This window comes from Opisthorchis viverrini (genome assembly GCF_000715545.1).
Source record: "Opisthorchis viverrini unplaced genomic scaffold opera_v5_101, whole genome shotgun sequence".
Lineage (NCBI taxonomy): Eukaryota > Metazoa > Platyhelminthes > Trematoda > Opisthorchiida > Opisthorchiidae > Opisthorchis > Opisthorchis viverrini.
This window is the reverse complement of record NW_008751757.1, coordinates 1,165,223-1,178,146: the sequence shown is the minus strand read 5'-3', so window position 1 is coordinate 1,178,146 and position 12,924 is coordinate 1,165,223. Positions and strand designations below refer to the sequence as shown.

Here is a 12,924-nt window from a genome sequence, read left to right as displayed (position 1 = left end):
ATGAATATGAACCAAAGGGATCGATGATAATAAGCTCGGTGTTTTGTCGTCGACAGAATTGCGTGGCAAACCATAACTGGTTTCTGAGTTTGGTCATTATAACCTGACAGTTAACAAGATTGTTGCTAAGATACGGACAAGCATATGAAAAATAGTTTCTAATCCAAAGTTTAGTGTTTATGACATATAAGTGATCTTGAAGAGGGCCGAAGAAAGCTAACTTCTCATTCAAAGGGTTTCTACAGCTCCATTCAAATGACCTGAAATATTTTTAGTAATCAGACTCTGATCAGTCTGATCCAGTTAAACGAAGCTCGGCTGGCTGTTTGAAGGTCATATGGTAATCAGAAAAGTGACTGATTTATCTTGTTTTACATCCACGCAGCAACTGAAGCATCCAAATTTAATCAACTTGATTGAAGTGTTCAAACGGAAGCGTCGGCTTCATCTTGTGTTTCAATATGTGGACCACACGCTTCTAAAGGAACTTGAGCAACACCCGAATGGGTAAGATTTATGCATCACTCGGTTATCTATCACATGTTCTTTGTAATTGCTTTTACCAATTGAACGCCGGCGGTAGTTTGACAAAACTTGGTGAAATGCAAGCGAACTTGGTCAGGGAAATGAGATAACACGAACTATTATGTACTCACGTCATTCTAATGGAGTCTGCTTGATTCTATGACCTTGTTCAACTTGTCCGCCATGGACGGATGATGCAACCACACATGTTGACGTCTGAACGTTCCTAAGTAGACACTAAAACTTGCCGGTCTGACTGCACCCCGTGTCGTATGGAGCACGTGCGGCGGTCACCGAGCGCGTATGAAACGATCCCATTTTTTCTCACAGGTTGATGAGGTTGGGTGTTTTTCTCGGTTGGAATCGTTTGCGACATGGTGAGTCCAAATGCATCCAAGGTTGAAAAATACTTTGTTGAACAGTGAACGGTCTCAGCGTCAACTCGTTTGAACGTCCAACCGCTGGGTATGCACTCAAAACCAAAAAAAATCCAAGCAACCGATTAGCTGTCATACGGCAGTCTGTAACAAAAATCCTAGCATCACTTTGTTTTCGATATTAGGCTACTCCGAGCACACAGTTACGATTACATTGACACAAATATGTTCTTTGATCGACTAAATCATTTCCGAATCAGGGAAGGGTGTCCGTTTTATGTCAGCGCTCATTCGAGCTGAGATGTTAGCGGATTTTTCCCGTGGGTGTGCGGTACGATTTCTCTGTATCTGATCTCGACGCTTGGAAAAAAGTCAATTCTCTAATAGAACTGTCTCTGAACGGAGCCCCGATGTAGTGACACAATTCCCTTCGGTTTATCAACCAGGAACCGTGTAAAAGTTCACGTTAGTCCCGGTTGTCGTAGTGTTTCGAAGTTTGTCGTGTGGGTTACATGAGGACATTGATGAAACCCATAGACTAAGACCAAAAAGCACAGGGGATGATAAGAGCTATAGAGAAACGGAGAGGAAAAGTAAGGGTATTGTCGGTTCCTTGCCCCCGACATGTCAGTCACGGGGTCTCTGGTACCATATTTTTACCGAGGAGACTAACCAACAGAGGTGGGATCTGTTGTTGACTTTCCCATTATTCGTCTCTGGGTCACATGTTTTCTACCATGCGTATTCACTCGGGGTGGGCAAGTACCTGCAACAAACTTTAGGGTGATTTTCTTACAGCACTTGCTGACTATTCTGGAGTGTAGAGACATGTGACTAACCACCTTAGGTTCAGTTAGGATCACATTATTCCTCACTCCTAGACACAACCTCCGCCTGAGGTTCAGCCGACTGTCTGACGGTGGCAGAACTCAGCCGTTTGCGCATTGCGGTAAGCAGCATGGCATTCGCTGGATGACTCAGTAGTTAGAGCGCGAATTCACTGACTAGGAGGTTCGTGGTTCGAAACCGACCTCAGCCTCTCGACTCCTCCTGTCTTGGACAACCTGGCAGTATCCCAACCCTCGTGCCCCCTTCTGGTGGCATTCCAGCTAGGCACCGGAAGGGTGTTACAGCTGGATGATTGTCTTTTTTTACTGAATATTTATCAAATATTTTCCCATAGAGATGTAGGTTGTAGATAGCTTGTAAACCAAAACAGATCCGTAATATGAAGAAGAGTAGTATGTTTATGCGGATACGCATTTTTAACTGAGTCTTTCACGAAGCTCCTTTCCCAGCATTTGTTTCAGGAAAGGTCATTTGAAAAAGATCTGCTCACCCCAGAGTTTTTTAGCTACATTTGCTTGCCACGCTAATTGTTCAGGTATGTTCGCTCCGGATTGGCCCGTTGGTATTTAGCGTTGGTCAATTTTGGTTTGTATTACTGACTAAAACAGAGTCGATGATTAGATAACCCGAGAACTAGTTTACGTTTTGTGAAAACGTCAGCTGATTGGCTAAAGAATGCTTTCTCAAATTTGTATCAGCGGCTAGTGTTTTCGAACTGTGAGAAGCTGGTCTCATCTAACTTTCCGTGTAACCCAGTGTAACGGTGATGCTACTGATGGGGGCATGCGAGTCGTATGGTTTCTTCTTGTAAATTCGCTGTGCGTCTCTTGAAAAGTGAGATCTGTTGCGGAATTTGTGGAGTCGCTTTGTAGAATTTGCTTGGATTTGAGTAACAGTGAATGGATATCCAGGAAAGTTCAGGAAGACGCGTTCAAGAGAAGATGGATGTTCAGTTTTTGTAAATAAGATGCAAATGAGAGTTTTACTTCCCTGTCCGGTAGTCTGTAACTGTTCCGTTGGCATTTTCTAATAAATAACCCCACAGCGAAGGCCTTCTTCCTTTCACCAGTAGTCCAACGACCCACACAAGTTCTCTTAAAATTTTCCGAGAAAGTATGTCTGTTTTGCTCCTTCTAGATTTCATGAAGTTTGTCTATCGGCCCGGTAGCAGTCAACTGCACATATTCAACAATATTTGTGAACACTTATCACAGTTTCTTCCCAAAACCGGCTAAAATTCCTTTCTGTTGGTGGCCCTGAAGATATTTAGGACATCCGAACCGGAACTTCGGGATACATGGTTCTAGAGTATTCATCATCATCATCATCATCGACAGCATGACATCAGTGTTCAACAGCAGTGTTCAACACTGATGCTTCACTGCCGTACAACCACGATTTATTTGAAAGCCTTATTGTAAAGAAAAGAGTAAAGGCGGACGGGAAAGGGACTTGGTGCTAGCTTACCACAACCATTCTGAGGTTCCTACACCTCTAGACATTCACTCAGGCAATCTGAATAGAAACTGACAACAAGAACGTCACTGACATCGGTTGGTCGGGGGATCACGCGATCCCCCGTCCTGGAAGGCGAGTAGCACCGACAGCCCCAGGCGTTTCGTGATCTATTTCATACTCCTCTGCCAGTTCAAGGGTTGGTCACCTCTCCATTTACGCCACTCTGAGTTGGGCATGGTAAACAGCACTCTCTTCGGCAACTGATGGTTCGGCATGCTCAACACATGTCCCAACCAATGCGGTTTCTGGTGCGGGACACATTCTTCAATGGAAGTACCCGTTGTCAGTCTGGAACCTGTCATCCACAGCTTAGATAGTACATTGGTTGCATGGAAGTTAACCGTCTAATATAATGTAATATATATATATATAATATAATAATACAAAAAGTGGTTTCACGATTACTTTCCCGAGACGATCTCGCCGTTGAGTTGAGTGCGTCTCTTTAGAGTAATCATTGTACCAAATTGCATTCGTTTAGAGGCTAGAGACCAGAGATGTACTGTGTTGAAACGGATCGATTGCCCCATCTAATATACCATCACTGCGTGCTCAAGGCAGTCATTTTTTCGAAGCATTCCACCTTTTCCCATTATCTCTTTCCAATCCCTATTTTCTTCCCTTAACAGTCTCGATCGGACACAGATTCGCAAACTAACCTGGCAGTTGTTGCAAGCACTACACTTCTGTCACACGCATAATGTGAGTCCTCAATTGTTCATCTGGCAAATACAGATCATCTATAGGGATGAACGTGATAAGAATGAATCAGTTAGAGTAACGCACAAGTGCGGTAGGAAATATGCGAGTACTACTCAGAGCAAAGACCATATAACATACAATGAATTGTCTGAATTATGCGGAAGGTAAATAAGATCACCATTCATGACAACCGATCAGATCCGATAGTTTCGCAGTATGAATAACACAGTGAAAACAACAGTGTTGTAGGGTGAATTAGTTTGGTGAGATATCGTCTACTGCAATACGTACAAATCTGAATAGAACCGGGCTAATAGTATCGTCTGTAAGGAACTAAATTGTAATGCGACCAAGCGACAAACTCAAGCGAGTTTCAGGAATTTCTGAGCGCACAATGCGGGCCTGATGGGATCAATCGATCTATGCCTTTAAGGGCTTCAGTGAGTGTGAACTATTGCTTCGTGTTTTAACTTGGAAAGGAGAGTAAATATCTACCTCGTCTCTGATCTCGACCAGACAACTTGTTTTTGACTTCTTCTAAGTCTAATCGACAGAGCACGGACAGAGTACGATTTCATTTGAACAGGTATTCTTTTACTCACATTTCTAAGCTTCCATCAGTTCTACTGTAGTATGTATCCCTGCAACTGTATGTGAGTTGGCAAGTGCGATGACCAGCTGATGAGACTGACTTTGGAGTTTCGGTCATTGGCAGTGGTGTGGCTTTCTTCTTTGTGTCCGAATGGTCATCTGTGCTTGAGCCCAGGGCCACGTTTAAGGTCCGTTTAAACTGGCTAAAGGCATGATCACAAGTGTATGGGGGCCTTTAAGTGAATGAACTTCTCCTGACGTGTGATTTTTGCTTCTTTGTCATTCGTTCTGAGGCGTATTTCAGTAGATTCATCTCTCTAACCAGATGTAACAGCACATGTGGGTGTCGAAGGGATACCGTTAGTATAGAGACGAGAGTTTCCAATGTATGTCAACTGTGAAATCTATATCAGGGTTTAAGTAGTTGACGAAAACTCGGGAGTGCGCCTAATCTGATGAGCCCCAAGAAGGGCAAAACCGGTCGTGGGTTGTCGAAGAGTTTTCAGAAACCTTGTGAGTAGTTTCCTTTATGAAATTATACTGTGGGATCTCAAATATCGTGCCAACTGAATCATGAGGCGGCCTTGATACAGCACATACAGTTGTAGAATATCCTAAACGAGAGATCCAATTTAGTCTCTCGTGAAAACAAAATTGATTTGCAAATGAGTGCAGTTCTCGAAAACAATGCAATTTGGGTTCAAGTAGATCATAAGGTTGACGGAAACTCGGGGACTGCGCCTACCTGATGAGCCCCAAGAAGGGTGAAACTGGTCGTGGGCTGTCGAAGAGTTTTCAGCAACCTTGTGAGTAGTACCCTTTATGCAAATGTGCCAGACCTACTTCTCCATTGTGGGTCCACCAATGGAAATTGATTCTCTGAAAACTGAATACTAGAGTAGTGCTGGTCACCTCTATCGCGGTTAAACAACAGTTTTTCAAATCGGTTGGAAGGTTTGATTCAGTCTGTTTGCCACTTTGAGCACCTTTTAGGATAGAAAAAAATGAAACACTCTCTTTTCATTCATTCCACCATTAGTGCATTCACCGAGATGTCAAACCAGAAAATATTCTAATCACAAAAACTGGACAGCTGAAACTCTGCGATTTTGGGTTCGCCCGCGTTTTGAGTAAGTATGTACCACACACGAGTTTTTTCTCGTTACAGTGACATATTGTGATTTGACGAAGTTGATACATGAACCCTTTTATGAATTCTGCGTTGTGTGACGACTCGCTTCTGGTTCTTTCTTGTTATGTTTTAAACGTTAGAGCACTTTTAGAAAAAAAGAATCCTCACTTGAAGTTCTCTCTCTCTTCTCACCCCTGAGAAGCGTGCATCCTTCCGGTGGAGAGAAGGGATTCAGCTCCATATTTACGTTTTTCTCCTCAAAACCTCCAAGAGATGTGGCAAAATTAAACGATCAGTCGCCTGAAATAAAACGTAATGCAGTGACAAAATATCTCTAACGTTTTCGCTTCAGTGATTTTTCCCCTTCTGCATGTTGTAATGCGTGCGTTGAACGTCTATCGATAAATGGACAAGTAAAAACCGTTGAATGCAGCCTACATGAACTTCTGCCTGATTGATTGACCTCTGGGACTCACTCATCTTTGTTTCTCGGTTCAACTTGTTCCGGGAAACCACCAAGTTCTAGTGTTGAAATACGTGTCGTTGTTTTTTGCTAGCGACAGGAACGTTCGCCTCACTGAATCGAAGCTATCAACCACTGTGACCTACAGCGTCATGCATACGAACCCTATACGCATGTATGTCAAGCTGGAGACAGATGAGTGACGTTTCAGGACCACAGTTTTCCTCTTGTCACTCGCCTTAAGTGGAGGCGTGAAAGTCATCGTTTTGACACCAAACTGGTGGTGCTGAGGAGCTCTCAGAGACCTCATGAGCAGTGTGTTCCGTCTAAACTTGTGTTTTAGCAATCGGTCGTTCTTCCTATTGCACGAACATGAGTACAACTTGACCTGATGTGGTTGAAGTTCGTAAGCCTGGCGCGGGACGCAGATGGTAGCCGCGTAAACAAAAATGGATGGGAAATTGTAGTGTACATGTTGTCGGATAAGGTTGCAAATGGGGTGTGTGATTGTTACGCGATTTTAGTGTTTGTGACGCGTGATCTACCAAGTGACACTATTAGGACCAGAGTACATACGATTCGTTACCGACCACAAAGAATTGTCATTTGGCAACACAGTAATGGAATTCTGCTCCCCGTTCCTTGGTTTTTAATGTCACCACTCTGCTGTCCTTACAAACACAAACAGCTCCTGGTCTACTTGGTTCACAGCAATGATGGTGAGAGTGAGGGTAAAATTGCACCCTGAGAAGCGTGCATCCTTCCGGTGGAGAGAAGGGATTCAGCTCCATATTTACGTTTTTCTCCTCAAAACCTCCAAGAGATGTGGCAAAATTAAACGATCAGTCGCCTGAAATAAAACGTAATGCAGTGACAAAATGACTCGAACGTTTTCGCCTCAGTGATTTTTTCCCTTCTGCATGTTGTAATGCGTGCGTTGAACGTCTATCGATAAATGGACAAGTAAAAACCGTTGAATGCAGCCTACATGAACTTCTGCCTGATTGATTGACCTCTGGGACTCACTCATCTTTGTTTCTCGGTTCAACTTGTTCCGGGAAACCACCAAGTTCTAGTGTTGAAATACGTGTCGTTGTTTTTTGCTAGCGATAGGAACGTTCGCCTCACTGAATCGAAGCTATCAACCACTGTGACCTACAGCGTCATGCATACGAACCCTATACGCATGGATGTCCAGCTGGAGACAGATGAGTGACGTTTCAGGACCACAGTTTTCCTCTTGTCATTCGCCTTAAGTGGAGGCGTGAAAGTCATCGTTTTGACACCAAACTGGTGGTGCTGAGGAGCTCTCAAAGACCTCATGAGCAGTGTGTTCCGTCTAAACTTGTGTTTTAGCAATCGGTCGTTCTTCCTATTGCACGAACATGAGTACAACTTGACCTGATGTGGTTGAAGTTCGTAAGCCTGGCGCGGGACGCAGATGGTAGCCGCGTAAACAAAAATGGATGGGAAATTGTAGTGTACATGTTGTCGGATAAGGTTGCAAATGGGGTGTGTGATTGTTACGCGATTTTAGTGTTTGTGACGCGTGATCTACCAAGTGACACTATTAGGACCAGAGTACATACGATTCGTTACCGACCACAAAGAATTGTCATTTGGCAACACAGTAATGGAATTCTGCTCCCCGTTCCTTGGTTTTTAATGTCACCACTCTGCTGTCCTTACAAACACAAACAGCTCCTGGTCTACTTGGTTCACAGCAATGATGGTGAGAGTGAGGGTAAAATTGCACTGGGTTGTTTCGCTCGGGGTATCCATAGTCAGCGATAAAACTGATCAATGACCTTGATATCCGTCGATGTACTTTTTTTGCGGTGAACGAGCGTGTGCAGACATAAAAATTACACTGATCAGTGGCTGTCACTCTATGGCGCAGGACTCCCGCGATGGACTTATGGAACTGAAGAGCACGGACTAAAAAGTATATCACTCGGTGCAATTTGGTAACCACCACGATCCATAATCCATCTTCCGGATCGTAGAATACATACTCACATGACTCTCGTTTGCATAATCGTCCTCCTGTCTCGGTTCAGTCATCCTGGTGAGTCCACACCAAAGGGGAAAGCACCACCTTTGAGTTTCGCTCTTATTGGAGCTCACCAGCAGTGCATTCTACAAATCTCGCAACCATCAAAACTAAGACAAGTGTCCAGCAGGTTTCAAGCGTCTGTTGCGCTACTTGACTTGGAAGTCCTGACTGGCGTGCCAATCGATCGACACAACCTAGGTAGGTTACTGGGTCGCGTTCGAGGCGTCGGGCTTTCGGCAGTCATCACTCGCGGGCGAACATTTTCACCTGCTCAGACGAAAAAAAATATTTTCTACTAGGGCCAACAGGCCGGGATCTTCTTGACAGCACTCTCCCATTAATACAAAACATTTTGGCAAGTTCCCCTCTTCCTGAAACTAGCTTCGTTTCGGGAGCAGTCAGGAAGGAGGCATCGTGGGACTCCTAGGTGATGCTCCGTCACCCAGAAACTAAACGGGTGAAACTCTCACCAACGAGGAGAACTAATCAACCATGCAACTGGATTTGCCACAACTCAAGACCCGATAGCTATGAAACAGAAGTATGGTGAAACACAGCGAAAACTCCCCACATCAGCATCAGGGTGAAATTTTTTGCACACACGTCAAACAACGGGCGGTGTGCCAATGATTCAACACTATGGTGGTGGGGCACACTTGTCCCTTGTTTTTGAACTAGCATGGATGCAAAGACACATCGGTTTGTTACACACCTACTGTTGTATCGTGCGTTGGGGGTGGCCGTCTATGGGGTTACGCCTGCACTGAGCCTGCCAGACTACGCGATAGGGAGAAGACAGAGAACTGGGGACACGGCTGTATTGCCAGGACAAAACATACAGAGCGTCTGCGTAAATATATATAGGATGACTAATTGGCCTAATATGGTCGTTCACTTGTTCGCTCCGTACAGCCAATGGTGGTGTTCCGGTCGTGAACAATCTCAGGCCCACTACGCTGGTCGTCTGTTGCTAAGCCGTGTTTGGTGGGAGCCGCCGACTCACCTACTTTCCGGACGTGTCGAATCGATGGTGACCTTGGGGGCGCGTCACTCTCTGTACATGTGCTTTTTCTTCTGTCTGGGAGTGTCCTGACACCTACCCTGATCCATAAAACAGTATATTAAAGTGCAGATGGAAAAAAGCTACTCTACACCGTGGATGAGCAAATCTCCCCTAAATTTCGGATCAAAACATGTGTAGGAACCATGCGAAATTTCTTTCAAACATCCGCTGATGAGTGGGATCCATACGGATAAACGTGCGCATAGCAGAACTAATGGTTTCGTATTTGCCACTTGCGGCATGGATTCGAGAGATGAACCCATGCGGTGCCAATTTACACGCAACGATACGGTTTTTTAGCAGCCCTGTCTGCAATTGTCCGTTCATGACCGATCTCAAGCCGGCCGTGGTGAGCGACAACCATTGTGTGGTACTCAGGGAATCATCATTCCGCAGCGTGTCCACTCAAAGATTCAAAGCACCACAAACCGAGTCAAACCAAACAGCAGTCTTCGAGAAATACACTCATTTGCAAAGCAATTTGGTTTTCACGAGTGTTATATCTCCTGATTCATCAATCTGTGGTATCTGCTGCTGACCCGCTCCAGTGCCTAGTTGCCGGAAAAAAGACGCACAGAAGGGAACACAACAGCTATATTCCGAGCAAACGAGTGCGAGAGCAAAAGTTACAACGGCCCCACGCTATTTAACGGGGGCTTTCTGACGTTGATCCAGGTTGTCTGATAGGCGTTAGTGAACACACATCAACATCGATCCTGCCTCTATGAAATGCCTGAACGCTGATCACATTCGGTCGTGCTTCTGTGGCGTGCATAAACCCTCATCGACTTTTGCTGAATTGATTGAATGACTGACTGGCTTGGAGCAGTAGGTTCCGGGCGTCCTGAGGTTGCTTTCAGGAATCTGACCTTCCTGATAACGAGAGACTCAACTGAATCTCTCGTTTATGAAATTCTGAAACTGAATGTGCTGTACCACGCCACCAACTGAAACAGGTGGTGCAGCACATTCAGTTGTAGGATATCATAAACGAGAGGTTCAGTTGAGTCTCTCGTGAAAACCAAATTGATTTGAAAATGAGTGTACTTCTCGAAAACGGTCCAATTTGGGTTCAATTATAACGTAAGGTTGACGGAAACCTGGGGACTGCGCCTACCTGGTAAGCCCCAAGAAGGGCGAAACCGGTCGTAGGCTGTCGAAGAGTTTTCAGCAACCTTGTGAGTAGTTTCCTTTGTGGAACAGCAATCTTTTGAGACTTGAATGTGAGTTGACCACCTGCGATCTGTGACAACATACATTGGCGGTTCCAGTTGGTACATGGCTTACCTTGAGTGCCGCCTTCAATCTTTTCGAACGCAGAAACTGCCCGAACGATTTTTTTTATTCATTTGTGTGGAAACTTGCATTTTCAAGAAAATGAGGTGAACCACAGAAACTTTCTTTCCGTGCATTCGGTCTGGCAGGTCTCCAAACCGCTTAACTAAAAAATAATACCACTCTAGATTGAGAGCACCGTAGTGGCTAGCGAATTGTGTGGAATAGAATTCAAGAAACCCCCCATCACTTAGATCCCAATCATTTCATCGTAGAAAAACCGCTTAACCCATCCTTAGTGACAACATGGAGAAAAAATATATGCTAATAAACATTTTCTCTTACCTGAGGAAATCTACTCACAAAGTTGCTGAAAATCCGTCGACAGTCCACGACCCGTTTCGCCCTCTTGAGGCTCATCAGGTAGGTGTATTCCCCGAGTTTTCTTCAACATCCTGTCCTAGTTGGAGAGATTTTGACAAATGCACTCATCAATCTGGAGACTCAACTGAATCTCTCGTTTATGGTATCCTTGTGCAGTGGATCATTTTTAAAAAAATACCATAAACGAGAGGTTCAGTTGCGTTTCCCGTGGAAACCAAATTGATGAGTAAATGGGTGTATTCGTCGAGTTTATCTTACCTGTTTGGGTGGGAATAACAACCTATCCGTTACTCAGGTATCCATTCGTTTTTTTTTCGCACAGCTTTTGTTGCGAACCGCCCATCTCATCGCAAACGGAAAAATTCCGCTTTATCAGAACACTGATTCCTCCTAAAGGCATAGTTTAAGCCTTAAGACAAAGGTACGCCTACGGGCACATACGGTTGAAGGTATGTAGCTAGGTGTACACATTTAAATTCATATTATATATACATATAATGTAGCGCATTTAAGTCAGCATCTACTGGTGAGGTTCCACGAATTGGCTGAAGTGAGAATAATCGGTCGTGTATGAAGTACAGTGCAGTGGAGATGCATCTACATCTCTTCCAAATGCGTTTCTTCACTCCATAACTTTCTTCGGGGGGTGGGCTATGTATATAGTTTGGTGCAGATGTGCCTGAAGGTTTTTTCTACAGGTTGCAAAAAGCAATGTACTGGGCGGTTGTTGACATCGGTACGTCATAGTGACGAGAGAAGCTTCAGATGTTCGCAGTACAACTTTAATAATCAATAAGTATCCGAACTATAAAGGTATCCCGCAATTGTACTACCTCGTGAATTTATTCTGTAGCCCATGCCGTCATTGTAGGTGTTTCTGATGAAAGGTTTTCGTTATCATCGTACGCCTTATGTGGTGAGCGACATCCTCTTTCTCGCTTGTGGATTTGTTGATCTCCAGAACTGCTGAGAGATGTCATGTCGTTAATTCGTCCCACCGTCCCAGATCCTCGTATTTGCAGATTATGCTGATGTTAACGGAAGACTTAATAAATTGGTGTTCGAAAAGGACATACGTTTGACAGGAATTCGGGTTACTTGATGAAGAGTGAAACCGGTCGTTGTTGAAGAATTTCCACCAACCTTCTCGTGGCTAAAAAGCTAGAATTCCCATTTCACAGGAGGATATCAACTTTCCACTTTGTGACAATCCCTCACATTTTATTCCCTTTAGGTTACTAGTTCATCCACAAAAATTCGCAAAATTTGCGCGTGTTTCAAATAAAAGTTTGAGAATAACCGGAAAGGCGAAAGGCGCTTGTAATATGACGTCAACTCGCTGGATAACGACGTGGCTTAGCCATTCACATTAGGTCGAATAACCTACGTGTTCGTGGAAGTCCTTTTCTGTGGATAGTCCACAGTGATTTACATTTTTTGTGATGGCATGGTAATCACTTGATAGAATAAGACGATTCGATGTTTTCCACTTTACCAACTTCGCTTCGAATGCTTTCAACGGTATGATTAAACCATATAAGGTCACCTTGGCGTTTTGCAAATATAAAATCGATATTTTTTGCTTTATACTCACTAGTATTCAGTAGTACTAGAAAATACATGGAAGGTAAAATAGTTCAGAATGGTGGAGGAAGTATTTTGACACACTGTAGCTTGCCGGCTTCTGAGTTTAGCAACGCATGTCTAACAACATCTATTCTTGATGAAGGAAACTACCCACAAGTTTGCTGAAAACTCTTCGACAGCCCAAGACCAGTTTCGCTCTTCTTGGGGCTGAAACATGAGGCGGCCTGTGTGCAGCACATACAGTTGTAGAATATCATAATCAAGAGATTCAGTTGGGTCTCTCATGAAAACCAAATTGATTTGCAAATTACTGTATTTCTCGAAAATAGTCCAATTTCGGGTTCAAGTAGAACATAAGGTTGACGGAAACTCGGGGACTGCGCCTACCTGGTGAACCCCAAG

General features: G+C 44.1%; 1 protein-coding gene across 1 annotated transcript in view; it reads left to right on the top strand.

Annotated features, from left to right (window-relative positions):
• T265_05416 (hypothetical protein) overlaps positions 1 to 12,924 on the top strand; it is a gene marked incomplete at both ends in the record, with an annotated part of 41,010 nt that overhangs the window by 3,089 nt on the left and 24,997 nt on the right. Inside the window, one exon of the mRNA XM_009170414.1 lies at positions 8,243 to 8,411. Within this exon, the coding sequence (XP_009168678.1) occupies positions 8,243 to 8,411 (169 nt within the window). The remainder of the gene's footprint in view (positions 1 to 8,242; positions 8,412 to 12,924) is intronic.